The following is a 14539-nucleotide window of genomic DNA, read 5'->3' as shown; positions in this document are numbered from 1 at the left end:
ACGTTAAGCCTGGTGGATCTGCGGTTTTCCAGAACGGTAGAACCATCACCGATCATCTGACCATATAGGCATATGGAGATCTGGTTTACCAGGACCTCCGATCCCACCGATATTGCCCATATTATGTGATATGTGCATATATACCAATGACATCAGGGGTCTACAATACATATATGAGTATAAAAAGGACACAGACAGAGAGACGGGTACTCTGACCCGGTCTTGTATCATCTCTGTTGGTTTTCACACAGAGTTTAACCGGCCATTAACTGGAGCCAACCTCCTGGTAGTGAAATGCTTTTCATGTTTTCATGCATGACACATTGACAGTTAATATTAATTAATCAAAGACATCACATCACAATGGCAGAATGTTAAATTGGCATCAATATCATATCTCTGACAGATAAGCTACCTCAGTGACTCCACTATCATTTATGTGTTAAATACCCAATGTCTGTGTTACATCAAAGGTGGCGTGGGCCTTGTTGCTGAGATCTCAGTGAGATGGACCTGCTCCATGTCCAGTGTCTGTACTACTGTAGTAACCATCCAATTGCTGAGGATCAAAGCGTGGAATGAGGTGGTGGCAAATGCAGTCCAAATATGACAACCAATTGCGAGGGGAAACCTTTCAACGGTTTCTCTCCAGTTTTATCTCATTCTCCAATGCCATCAATAGGGGCTTGTTTCTGCCTCCTCCCGTTGCCTAGTTAGACCCTCGGTAATTGTGAAGATTTTCACCTCTAAGGACCAAAATATATAGGAGTAACACAACTGGCCAAATGCACTTGTATAGATCGTATAATGTGGGTATAATGCATGTATGAAACACCTGTTAATATTCCTCCTGAAGGTAACTTTGTGAATATTCTGTTTTGCTGCATAGGATACAGGTTTTTAATGTCAATTATGACACTTACTGTACATGGAAATGTTATAGCCACTCTGTGTTATAGGGATATTGGAATTAAATTCATGTTAATGTTTTTGAATATTTCAGGGATTAGACCTCAGATGGGGAGAATCGTGCCAGGCAGGAGTAAGTTCATCCTCCTCTCCAACAAATCTTGTGTGTGATGTGTGTGTGTGTGTGTGTGTGTGTGTGTGTGTGTGTGTGTGTGTGCGTCCTACAGATCTGTGCGTATTCATTTTTTCCCCCTCTATTGTTCCTCAGCCGCTGCCCTGGGAATGGGAGTGAAACCTGCAGGTCAGTGACACTGACCATTTAACTCCTCGTTACCTTGGTTTACTCCCAGTATGATGACATTACAGACATCATTCATTCATTCATTCATTCATTCATTCATTCATTCATTCATTCATCCATCCATGTTGGTGCTCTGGGAGCAATGGGAGCGTTGGGAGGCTATGGAAGTAAATTGGGTAAGGCTGGATATAGCCATGTGTTTAAGCAGCTTGGTCCGGATATTAAATCATATTAATTATCCTTTTCTTGACATCAACAGGTGGACGTTATGCAGGGGCCCACCTTGGTGCCGGTAAGTTGTATGTATTGTATACAACTCAGGACAACATATTTTGCTTTGTCATTAGGGTAGTTTGTAAAACAGTTTCCTTGCCTCTATTCCTAAGGGGGATATAGAGGCTTTGCGCCCAGAGGTGCACTGAAGCAAGGTGCTGGGTATGGAACCCAAGGTGCCTTCGGTAGGTCTTTTTTTTTTTTTATCAAACTGTCACTCATACCTAGCCCTAGAATGGCTGATATTCCATAGCCTATACAGAATATATGCATGCAGTGAATGGAAAATCAGCTATTCCACACATTTGATTTGTGGACGTGATGCATCGCTTTTGTCCATTGCAAATCAGTTATTTTCAGCAAGCGACGCAGTCACGTTAAGTCTAACTTCTACACTCCACATACTCTTACTGCAGGTGGAATGGGAATGGGATATGGCTTGGGACAGGGAATGAAGCGTGGTGGAGGTACGCTAAAATTTAAACAGATCAACTAAGATTTGTCATTTCAGAAGTACAGTATTGTATTATAAAAATGTGTGTTTCTGTGACTTTTCAGCTTATGGTGGTGGCTATGGCACTCCGGGTAAGTGATTGTCAGTCTGAGTCTGGTGGTTTGCATATACTGTTTGCACAAGTAAGAGTGCACGCAATAAATAAGACTCCCCTTTAAGCCCCATGCATGCTTATTTCTTTGTCAGATTAATACCAGTTAAGCTGCAATTTGTCATTGTCTATTAACTTGATACACGGAGCAGATTGCCCCTCGACAAATAAATTACAGAGTCACGTTGCAGTCAAAATAATAACCCGGGTAGTGATTTGTGATAGATGCCATTACTCTGATTCTCTCTGACCTTGTCTCTTGTCTTGTTGCTAGGATATGGGGTTGGCTATCCTGGAGCACGATCAGGTGAGTGACCAATCACAGCTCACCTCTAGACCACACCCTGTTTGTACACTCTCTCCATACCAAAGAGATTTGGGTGACACACCCTGTCAGCCATAATCAGTCACAGCTGTGGTTGTGACTGGGTGCATTACAGAGAATGTGCCACTGTGGTATCTTGCTTTTATTTAGGCCTATTCACATGCCCCAAATAGGAATGTTGAAAGTTGAAAGTGGGCATTCCTGTTTGGGGCATATGTCATTATGGCGGGGGAAAGAAAGAAGGAAGGAAAGAAAGAAAGAAATTATTTTTCCGCCGTGCGAAAGATGACTTAAGTGGTTAAGCGATGTTGCATAACCATGACAGGATGTTCTCAATTAGGGTGCTTCTATCTGCCATCACCACTAGCCTGGGCACCATTTCATTTCGGTATATGATCCGAGAGGGAGCGGATGATATGGTTATGTAATGTTGTAGTATTGTTTTGTAGTCGCCAGACAGGAACAACAGGCGGCGGCAACTTCCTTTTCCCTATCAATAAAAGCTACAGGCTACGAGAGCTTTTATTGAGAGGGAAAAGGAAGTTGTTCCTGTCTGGCGACTACAAAACAATACTACAACATGACGTAACCATATCATCCGCACAAGCCCGGATCATACAGACTTTTGAAACAGAGACCAGGCTCCGAGGTGGTGGAAAGCCTGGTTAGGCGAGGTTACATCACCACAGGTGCAGGAGCTGGCCAGGGGGCCAAGAAACCAAAACCCATGGTAATATCAGCAGCTGTTGGTGTTCATGTCTGTTTATGTTGTTGTCATTCACCTGTGTTGGATGTAACCTCGATGACTTTCACTTTACTGACGTCGTCAACGTCATGAATGCAAATGCATACTGGGTAATTTGCATGTCAGTCCTGTTTATCGAATGCTCATCAACTGCCTCGGTTAGCAGTCTTGTGAATTCCTAGCCTGGCTAATTCCTGCATTGATTTATGAAAAAAAAAAAAAAAATTGAGTTACCGGTAGCCAGTAGGTGGTTTCATCCTGACAGCAACGATATGTTTATGCACTGACAAGAAATGTCTATGTGGCATGTGCCCCGTGTGATGTATTTGGCATGAGTTCTCCAGCAGTTACTGTCTGAAATCATCTAAAATAGGCTTTAATCAGCAGTGGATTAATTAATCAGTGTGTGTGTGTGTGTGTGTGTGTGTGTGTGCGCGCGCGCGCGAGTGCATGCGCATGCGTGCGTGCGTGTGTGTGTGCGTGCCGATCAGTGAGCTAATGAGTTGAGCAATGCGTGTTGTGGTCTGCAGGGTATGGTGCAGGATGGGACTGCTGCCAATGGTAAACCTCTGTGTCCTGTCCTGTGTGTTTGTGTGACACAGTATGTATACTGTATACACTGTATATAATATATACCTGGCTGTGTAGATACAGTACGTTTAATTCATAATATTGTAGTTTGGACAATGTATCATACTAGAGGATTGGGCCGCAGATCTGACTGATATGCCCATACTTGGAGATCTCTGTATCTGTCACTCCATGTCCCTTTTATATGGCCATATTGTCGTTCGGTTTGGTCATGCACTCTGCCTGGCTTTGACTTCCAACGTAATGTTCCTGAGCTAGAGTGCTAGAAAGAGGTTTAGATGGGATTTTCAAGTTGGAATCACTTTAAACAGACATGTTTTCAGTGACTATTGTGGTCTGCAGGGGTTGGTGGAGGATATGTTCACTTTTAATTCACTTTTGTAGATAGTAGTTAAGCCTATAACTTGTGGATATCACTACATCATATTGTAGGCTACTTGATGTTGGGTTTTTGACTGTTGTCTTTATTGCAATAATATTTGATGGCATTGTTTTTTTCCCTCCAGATATTAGTGTAGGTTTTCGTCTTACACAAACATTAATTTCCCATTGACAATGAATTGAGAATTTACATCCATGTAGACAAGCAAATCAGTATTTTTGTCCTAAATTCTACACATAAATTAAATTGACAACGAATGCACGTCATATGTGTCTGAGCAAATCGGCATGTTATGTCAAGATGATGTATGATGATAAAAGTGCCCCTCACTTCACACGGGTGTGATCTTTGGATATTGCTTTTTGGTCAGTTTTATTTGTTTTAGCCTCTTGAATTATTCTACCCTTGAAATGGGGTCTGTTTTAAGGTCATAATTGATGATGACTTGTCAGCATTGTGTGTCATACTTGCCTTTTAGTCTTGTTTATTGTCAGACAATGGGATATATCAGATTAAGTGGTCTGATACACATATAAAATTGTAAATGTTTTCTTGCTACTGGGCAGTAAAATGTATTGTTGAATTGCACAGGGGACCTTAAGCTTTATCTCAGCGCTCCATAACTCATGAATGAATCATGATGCTATCACTCTGTCAGATGTGTCTGCGGAAGCATTAGGTGGAACTGAAAATAAGACTGTGAGGGACATTGTTCAGGCTCTGAAAGGAGCAAAAAGTTTAACTTTCATTAATCCTCCTGTCTTGAGCTGATATGATGGGAAGCAATCTTGGTGCTGCTGCACTTTTCAGTTACAGGCAGGAATGGTTTTGAGACCTGCTTGCACCTGCAGAGTATGGTCAAAAGTATTGGCCCACTATAACTCTATTTCAAGGAACACCAAGTCTCTGACCTATGCTACCTTGATAACACAGTCAAATATTTGATCCTGCTGACTCACAATGTAAAGGAACAAAAATACTTTGGACCTGTGGTAACATAGACATACAGTTGACTGGTGGTTTAGACTCTAGAACCACAGAGGAGCCCTAAAGACAGCAATACAAATCAGTCCTCCATTTTCTCAAATGCCAGAAGCTATGTATCACCTGTTCCACAAAATACGACTGCCATAAACTATGGACATACCGGTAATGTGTCAGATGGAATGGGATTCAAAGGCCCTCTGTTGGTGGCTTCAGAAGCACAAAGGTTTGCCAAAAGACTGGCGCCTCAGCTGCCTGTTGATAATTAAAAAAAAACAGAAAATGTCTCAGTCCCTTGACAACACAGGGAGGGAGGGAGGACTGCTGCCTTCGCAAAGTCCAAAAGAGAAACTATGGATTCTCTGTTCACAAAACTCAGGACACCAAAAACGATGTATCTGCTCGTTCAAATAGGCAAGGTACAGTGGCGTGCACAGATAGACACTAAGTGATGCTAGAGCACCTGCCCTTTGCCCTCTGGACAGCAATATGCCCTTTTTTGTACAGTGTACAGTACGTGGACCATGGTGACATTGATCAATTATTGATTAAAAAAAAAGCTTCTAATATATTATTTATGCCACAATCTATAAATCTCACACTGTTAAGGCAACCGGCCGGTTCCACGCGCTGCACAACAATAAGGTGCCCTTTTTTCACTTGAGCACCTGCCCCTCTAAATGTCTGTGCACACCGCACAGACATTATCAAAGACCTTTGATACCTTGTCAGTCAGTGTGAAGGTAGCAAATACATTGGTTGTGTAACTTTTCCACTGAAGTTGGCAGCACTGTGGCTCCTTAACCCATTCTGACCTGAGATCAGATTAAAAAAATGTCTTCTACATCCTGACAGTTTTCCATTCTGACCTGAGATCAGATTCTAAAAATGTCTTCTACATCCTGACAGTTTTCCATTCTGACCTGAGATCAGATTCTAAAAATGTCTTCTACGTCAGTCGCTCTTCGATTTTTCAATTTTCCCTACTTAAACGCAATGTCACAGCTGTCTACAAGTCTCGGTCATCAATGCTGAATGGAAAGTATACTCTCTTAAATAAAACGTAGCAAATGGGCAACGTCTTATTTATTTATTTATAACATTAATTTCATGTCTTGTCCGATCCATAGTCTATCCTGGGAGACCTATACTTCCATCTCATTATTGTCACTGCTCATCGGCCATCTCGCTGTGGTTTGTTTTTGTATGGCTGTTGTGTCCCAATTTCTCCTTTAAACATTGTTTGGATGGTTCCCCTCTTTTATTCAGACGTATTATTGGAATCAAACTGCGTCTAGCAACTAGAGCAACATGTGCAGGTGATACGGCGGTGGTGTCTCAGGGGTAGAGTGGCTGGATGGTAACCGCAAGGTTGCCAGTTCGAACCCGGGCTCCCCCAGAGTTAGTGTCGAAGTGTCCTTGAGCAAGACACTGAACCCCTAATTGCTCCTGATGTGCTGGTTGGTGTCTTGCATAGTTTCTGCCGCCATCGGTGTATGAATGTGTGTGTGAATGGGTGAATGTAATGCACAATCTATGTAAAGCGCCTTGGATAAAGCCGCTATATAAATGCACCATTTACCATTTATACATGTGCTACATACATGTGTAGTGTTAGTGTATTGTTTCCTGTTTCCACCTACTGTAGCTATTAAACCGTTAAACTCATAGTGTTCATCTAACTCTTGTGTAAGTAGTACTTTATGGGTCGTCCATTTGGTTAGATTGTACACTCTGAGTTATATGAACACTGAGTATTTTAACATTTACCATATCATTTTATGGGTGCTTTTTTGGCCATACATAGAATTTCTGTAAAACTTAACTTTCCTACCTTTAAAATGTTGCTCTTTAATTTGGATCCTTATTCTTTGTTTTGGAAAATTGATGTATAACAAATTCATGTATAATCAGTGTGAAAGGCAATGGTGACTGTATTTGACCTTGTATTTGCATATCTGTTGACCTGCCGCCGGTGATATTGGGCTTTGACCATTGCCACACAGTAATTGGAGTGTCTTATCGTGACTGACTGTAGCACAACCCAAGGCCGATGTTGTGATTTGGGTCTGGGTCATAGGTTAAAGCAGACAATGTGTTTTAAATTGCATGCTGTTGTATTATTTTCTATGTGTACATTTAAACATGAGTGCATGGGCATGGATGCACAAGTGCTGACCATTATTCCCTATGGTCATTTCAGGATTATTATAGCTACTATTTTGAGCAGAGCAATTTCTTTTCATTTTCTAATCATTTTATGGTAAAGTGATTGCTGCAGCCCATGTTCCTGTTTCATTTCTAAGTAAGCATTGTTATGGTCTGCAGGGTTTGGCCCAGGGTTTGGCCCAGGAGCTGGAGGTGTTCCCAATGGACAGGGTGCTAACGGCAATGGTAAATGTAAATGTGCATGTGTTTACATTTGTGCCCCCTCAGATACCAGTCTGCTGTCTAGAATCTTTTTCTAGACAGTCATGCACCCCCTAGAAGGCACTCGCGCACCACAGGGGGTGCACACAACACCCTAGAACCACCTGTTTCACTGCATGCAGCAAAGCCCCAGTCACTGTGTTCAACCACCTGCTGTTTTACCCTATAGCAATGCCCTGAAAACCACTGCACTCTGTCTAGCCACCTGTTTTCCCCTCGCAACTTCCTCTACACCCTGGAAACTCCTGTTTGACAACTGGCTCTTACTGCAAACACCCACGCAATGCCCTAGAAACCACACCTAAAATCCTAGCAACTGCCCTAGTGCCTACCAACACCCATGATGATTGACTGCTAAACTCCCCTTTGTTTTTGCATGAACACATCTCTTGCTGTTTTGCACTCTTTCATTCTATCATTGTTTTGTTCATTGTTAAACTTCTAATAAATGTAAAGGTTAATTCCTCTCAAATACTTAAGTATTATGCTTATAAGTTAACACTAAACAGCTACCTCTATTGAACATATTAATGCTTTTTCTCCACTGTTTTGGTCACTGTGTGTGTGTGTGTGTGTGTGTGTGTGTGTGTGTGTGTGTGTGTGTGTGTGTGTGTGTGTGTGTGTGTGTGTGTTAGTGTGTGTGTGTGTGTTAGTGTGTGTGTGTGTGTGCACGCACGACTGTGCGTCTGTGCGTGCGTGCGTGCGAACCAGAAAGCCAGTGTTAAATTAAACATCTCAGTGATTTGAGACATTGTGATCACTCACAGCTCTTGTGGTTTCTAGGTTATGGGGCAGCAGCTGGGGTGACTAATGGCGCTACAAATGGTAAAACATCTGCTTGTACACTACAGTATGTGCACGGCATTTAGCATGTTGAATGGTGAAATTCTGCATGGATTCAGAATCACACAACGGTCATCAGGACTTTGTGATTGAGAGGGTGAAGTCTTTGACAGCTCGTCAATGAGAGCAGTAATCAGTGTCCTGGTTTGTAGGATTTGGTCCAGCGAATGGAGGTGTCAATGGAGGAGGGCCAGTCAAAGGCAATGGTAAACTCTGTTACCAGCATGTCTCTGCGTGTCCGTCTTGATGTATTTTGAAATGTTTGTTTTTTAACATACCACAAAGTACATGCTTATTGCTTATCCAGTATGAATATCCTTGATCAAGGAATTTTGGGCATGCCTTTAATGTTGAGTACGTATGTTGGAACTGGACTATTCTATTTAGAAGATACACTTTTGATTGGTACTGAATACTGATTCATTCATCCAGGTTGTGTTCCAGTTGTAGCAGGGCCTTCAGCCGCTAAAAGCAATGGTAACATGTTCCTATATACTGTTACCCATAGAGGCACACAGCAAACTGTGTTGTACGATAAATGGAATTGCATGTAAACTGAACTCTCTAGTAGTGTGCATGATTGATTTGCCTCAGTCAGAGTTGTTGTTCAGTTGCAGTTTTTAATTGCATTCAGCTGTTGTGCCTCAGCTCAGACACTCATTAATCACTGTTGAGGTCATCAGGATATGGGAACATAATAGCTAGAGGTCATAATGATGCTAAAAATGCCAATGGTACTTTTCTGCCGTTCTTTTCAAGTGTTGGATTCTGCTCCCACTTTGTATTTGTTTGAATATGATTACTGTATATTAATATTATGCTATAGAAATGAAATGAAACAGTGTTGCTATCTCTCCAGTGTATAGAAATCTTTCTATAGTCCTTAACAGCTCTTGTGGTCTCTAGGTTATGGTGCAGCAGCTGGGGTGACCAATGGCGCTGGAAATGGTCAAACCTCTGCTTGTATGTGCACGGCATTTAGCATGTTGAATGGAGATACTTCTGCATGGATTTAGAATCACACAACGGTCATCAGGACTTTGTGATTGAGCAGGTGAAGTCTCTGACAGCTCGTCAATGAGAGCAGTAATCAGTGTCCTGGTTTGTAGGATTTGGTCCAGCGAATGGAGGTGTCAATGGAGGAGGGCCAGTCAAAGGCAATGGTAAACTGTCCAGCCATGTGTGTCTGTCCTGATATTCTAATCCATTCAAGAATGGATGACTATTAAACAATATAACTGATAATTAACAAATTATACCCACCTTAATTATCACAGAAAACTGTATAGGATGATGCATGCCCAAACATGCTGCTGAGTACAGTGTGTGAATAGAGCTCTCTGGTTTGGGGCCTGTAATGTTGTTTCTCAGTATTTTCGTTCAGATTCAGCTGCAGTTTATATTCAGGCATTTTGCGTTGTGGTCCCCAGGTTATGGTGCCACAGCTGGAGTCACCAATGGCAATGGTCCTAAAAATGGTAAAACCTCTTACTTGTAAATCACAGCATTTGAATGCTGAAATGATGTTGTTTCATTTTTGTATGGAACACATCAATGTTTCTGACAGCTCCTCAATGAGCAGTAATCAGTGTCCTGGTCTGTAGGATATGGTCCCAGGAATGGAGGTCTCAATGACGGGGCAGTCAGAGGCAATGGTAAACTGTTACCTGCATGTATTTGTACGTGTATTTCTGTCCAAGTGCATTACAAATTTGCTTTCACAGTTTTCACAGGAAAAGTACAAACACACACACACACACACACACACACACACACACACACACACACACATTTTGACATGCCTTAACCAAAATTAAACAAGCATGTTGAAAACCAACAGTAAAGACTTTGTCTTCAGCTCTAGGTACTATAGATTATATTGCTTTGTACCGAATAACCTTGGTTCTCAGGTTATGGTCCAGGTATAGTGGCAGGGCCCTCGGCAGCTAAACACAGTGCAAGAATCTGGTCAATGTTTCTATTTCTGCATCCAGCCTTAGTCAGTGATGTCACTCACGCTGAACTTTGAAACTGATGCATGAAGGCAGGAATACTGTCACGTGGTCTTTAGGTTTTTGTTCAGGCACAGCTGAGCTCACATGTGCTAATATATATTGTAGCCTACTTTTATATTGGCAATGCTGAGCTCACGGTGACAAATATGGTGTTATTTTTAGATGTCTTTCTACCATCTGCATACTGTAGGGATATCTGAAGGGAATATACACTAATAATCTGTTGTGGTCTGTATAGGATATATTCCAGAAAATGGGGGTCGAAATGGAAAAGCAGCCAAAAGCAATGGTAACCTTCTCTATTTAGTTTTAGTTTGAGGCAACATTATACAACACAGTAAGACACTCAATGGTCTGATCTGGCCCTGGAACAGATAGGAAAATTCAAGGTACTGAAGTCCAGGTCAGAGTGGCAAAGGCACATGTCTGCCTGACCTTTATGTCTACATGTCTGCCTGTATGTCTAGTTGTCTGCCTGCATGTCTTTCAGTTCATGTTTTTATCTCAATGAGTTATACAGTTATAAGTTATACGTTATACAGTGAAATTGGAAGCTTCAGTGTCTTAGAAGACTATATATACTGTATACAACCAGAGTCTAAAGTAGGCCACAGTAAATCTATTGTAGTGCCGCTGCTGTTGTTTTTGTATTCAGTAAACACTGTTGTGGATTCCAGGAAATGGTGCTGATACCGGCGTGCGTAATGGTGTTAATGGCAATGGTAATGCTTAAATCACCTATCTCTGTGTGTGTCTTTGAGCCCTAATGCATGGAGCATGTTTCAAGTCAACATAGAGTGATTAACAGCAACTGTTATGGGTGGTGTTATGATCTTTAGGGTTTGGTTTGGAATAGGGACTTCACAATGGAAAGGCAATAGACTATAGGCCTATAGATGATTGATTTTTACCTTTGTTCCGCTTTGAGTTGCATGTGTTGAACGCGATCATTTTGTGTGCGCAAATACCACACGCATGCAGGGCGATGTTATGCCTCATCTCTGAATGACATTTCTGTCTTATTGTTGCAGTAATATAGTTTCATAATTTACATAACTATTAACCACGTAAACCCTATATAAAAAAGCAAAAATAGCTGATTTACAAGCTCACAACGCGCCACAATTATAGATACAGTATGCTATTTTCACTGAATATTCTTAACAAATGTTGTTTTTTATTATGACAGAGAGAGGGTTCATGTGGTTAATGTGTTTGACTGTTGGCTTGTGAGCAGGCACGATTTGATGTGTTTCTGCTGGTTTGGCATGTTTTGTGGAGAAGGGAAGTCTGCACACTGATCTGTAGCTCTCAGGCCTCATATACACATATCAAACACATTTGTGTTCTCTCTGTGTTTAATGGTGGGCAGAACACAGCCATCAAACACAAACGTTTGGTCAAACCATGTGACTCCCATTGGAATAGCATTGAACACAGAGAGAACACAAAAAATGTGTTTGATATGTGTATATGAGGCCTCAGTTGTCGCCTTAATCAAATATGTTCTACTGGGACCTCAGATCAGTGTGCAGACTTTCCTTCTTCTCCATTGTACCGTTTGTACGTATTTTTGTTTAGCAACCATGTTCTGTTTAGATTAGATGTGCGTGCTTCTCTTTTGGACCATGTTGGCATGTTTTGTAATTGTACCACAGCTGGGGTTGTTGCTTGTCCAGTTGATGCATGGGTGTGATTTGCATGGATGTTGTACATGCTGTATGTGTGCCTGGGCCATCTATGAGCTCAGTGTGATTTACACTGACTTTCTCTTCCCACTCCATTGCCTGCACTGCAGTATACATGCAGATCAGTAAATTCCGCTAATGTGAATGATGATTGGATCCCTCGGGCACCACAGCCAATCACGGGTGATTTTTACTGAGCCATCCATGACTTCTTCTTTCACAGGTTACTTTGCAGGGAACTACGGAGCGAGCCTTGGCACTGGCGCTTATGGAGCAGGTAATGTAATGTTGGACACTGACAGATAATATGTGAGGACTAAGGGCCGATTCATACTCCTATTTTACCGCTGTTTCGGCGCTGTAGTGCCGAAATGATTTCGGCTCGTCAGAAATTTTCAGTAGCACCGAAGAGCCGACTTTAGGATGGTACCCGCCCCCCCTGAACCTCAAATGAAGTCACATTGTAGGCTCTACAGAGCCGAACCGACTTTTATTCGGCTCTAAAATAGGGGAAGCACCCTATGATCCAACGGATCATTGCTCCGAAGGAGCATTGGTCCGAGGTGCGCTGGGGGTCGGGAAAGGGTTGGGGTTAGGTTTAGGTGTCTGCCCCGGGGGAGGTTAGGGTTAGGGTGAGGGTTTGAGGTAGGTTGTCGATCGGACCAATGGACCGTCGGCATATTGACGTGGACCCCTAAAATAGCGGCCGATTCATACTCCTATAACCGCTGTTTTGGCGCTGTAGTGGCGAAATGATTTCGGCTCGTCAGAAATTTTCAGTAGCACCGAAGAGCCGACTTTAGGACGGTACCCGCCCCCCCGAACCTCAAATGATGTCACATTGTAGGCAGCGCCGAACCGATTTTTATTCGGCTCTAAAATAGGAGTATGAATCGGCCCTAGGAGTATGAATCGGCCCTTAGCTGAGGCAGGGCTGGATATCGAGGCGTGCAGCCTTTGGTTAATGTACTTCCATAAATCATCCACAGCTTTGGGACAAGGAGGGTACCCCCTTGGTGGTGGAGCCGGCAAACTCACGGGTGAGCATTGTCAATTGTAAATGGTGTGTCGCACATTTATCCAAGCCGGCACTTTGCCTTGGATAAATGTAGCGACACCATTTACACACTTTCAAACTTCATTTTGTTTCCAGTTGCAACATGTTAGATATTTATCATAGCAATGTTTCATTTTTTCCATCCTTTGTTTTGTTTCTTGTTCTCTCTATATCCCCCCCTCCCTCTTCTCTCTCTCTCTCTCTCTAGGTCTCGGCCAAGGTAGGCATCCCTAGATAATTGTTTTTCCATCCCTCCTCCTTTCTCGTCTCTCTCTTCTACCCATATGCCTTATTAAAAATATTTATCTCTTAACTTCCTCATGGTGTATACTTGCTCCTCCCACTCTGGCTTGTAATGGGCTCCTTGTCCTACCTGTCCCTCCATTAAAATTAAAACCCACAGTCAAAATGAGGCTCCAAGTCCACAACAGAGGAAACGCGGAGGGCAACCAAAGCTTTGCTTATTGCAATAGGCAGGAATCTAATGTCTACTTTGCCTTGCAAACCAACGATTTGCTTGCAAGGCGAGTTTGAAAATATTCAAATTATTTTTGAGGTTTACTGTAGAAAAGTGCTTGGATCACTCTCTCTCTCTCTCTCTCTCTCTTAAAATGACCTGATGATTAATTGTATTCCTTCAAGGTCAAAGTATGAATTATTTAGCTGCATAACCAATCAACTCCTCCATCATATTATCTCTGTTAATATTCCTCTTTTTTGTTTTCTTGGATGTTGGTGATTGGAATCTGTCCCTGAACTTTTATCATCTTTAAAGATGGAGTGCCACCATTTTTTTCCACCCTAAAACATGGTCATCAGGTATTATTACAATACAAGGGGGAAGAACTTTTTCCAAAAAGTGTACAGTATTTAAAATCATGCTTTTATGTGGACACGCCCACCAGTTCATTAAGTATGCCTGGTTTGCCTGGTGGGTGGTGATGGGTGGTGAATGGTGATCCACCTGAACTGAAGCCGCACCCATAGCTGTAGTTGTATGATAAAGGGGGAGGGGTTAGGGGAGGGGCTGATAGTGTGGTGTCACTATATTACTGTTTACTTCATTGGCCCGTTTGACTGTCAAGGGTTCAGCCTCCAGGAAGAAATCCTAAATACAAAGTGAATACACCATTGCACATAAAAACAACTCCTGCAGGGTGTCTAATGAAGTAATGTCACCTCATAGACACATGAGAAATACAAAAATTGTGGCACTCCATCTGTAAATGTCGTGCCCGCTACTGAAGTGCTATAAAGTGTCTGTTTCACAACAGGCTATGGTGACGGTGCAGGAGGATACGGTGCAGGCAATGGCTATGGTAAGGGATGAAACAAAACGCTCTCTGCAGAAATCTAGTATAAAGGACAACTTATATGGAATCTCTAGGCAT

The 14539-nt window shown here is 42.3% G+C and overlaps 1 protein-coding gene across 1 annotated transcript in view; it reads left to right on the top strand.

Moving 5' to 3' along the window:
* Window positions 1-14539, top strand: part of LOC310869874 (uncharacterized protein) — a 35238-nt gene that overhangs the window by 12506 nt on the left and 8193 nt on the right. Inside the window, exons 5-24 of the mRNA XM_083780840.1 lie at window positions 1004-1042; window positions 1178-1210; window positions 1470-1502; window positions 1597-1668; window positions 1900-1950; window positions 2042-2068; window positions 2363-2395; window positions 7444-7509; window positions 8329-8370; window positions 8541-8594; window positions 8821-8865; window positions 9498-9551; window positions 9819-9866; window positions 9993-10043; window positions 10642-10692; window positions 11081-11125; window positions 12315-12368; window positions 13081-13131; window positions 13357-13368; window positions 14423-14467. Coding sequence (XP_083636966.1) covers window positions 1004-1042; window positions 1178-1210; window positions 1470-1502; window positions 1597-1668; window positions 1900-1950; window positions 2042-2068; window positions 2363-2395; window positions 7444-7509; window positions 8329-8370; window positions 8541-8594; window positions 8821-8865; window positions 9498-9551; window positions 9819-9866; window positions 9993-10043; window positions 10642-10692; window positions 11081-11125; window positions 12315-12368; window positions 13081-13131; window positions 13357-13368; window positions 14423-14467 — 906 coding nt within the window. The remainder of the gene's footprint in view (window positions 1-1003; window positions 1043-1177; window positions 1211-1469; window positions 1503-1596; window positions 1669-1899; window positions 1951-2041; window positions 2069-2362; window positions 2396-7443; window positions 7510-8328; window positions 8371-8540; window positions 8595-8820; window positions 8866-9497; window positions 9552-9818; window positions 9867-9992; window positions 10044-10641; window positions 10693-11080; window positions 11126-12314; window positions 12369-13080; window positions 13132-13356; window positions 13369-14422; window positions 14468-14539) is intronic.

Source organism: Protomyctophum parallelum, assembly GCF_964188405.1.
Source record: "Protomyctophum parallelum genome assembly, chromosome: 13".
Taxonomy (NCBI): domain Eukaryota; kingdom Metazoa; phylum Chordata; class Actinopteri; order Myctophiformes; family Myctophidae; genus Protomyctophum; species Protomyctophum parallelum.
This window is presented reverse-complemented; position numbering and strand designations above follow the sequence as displayed.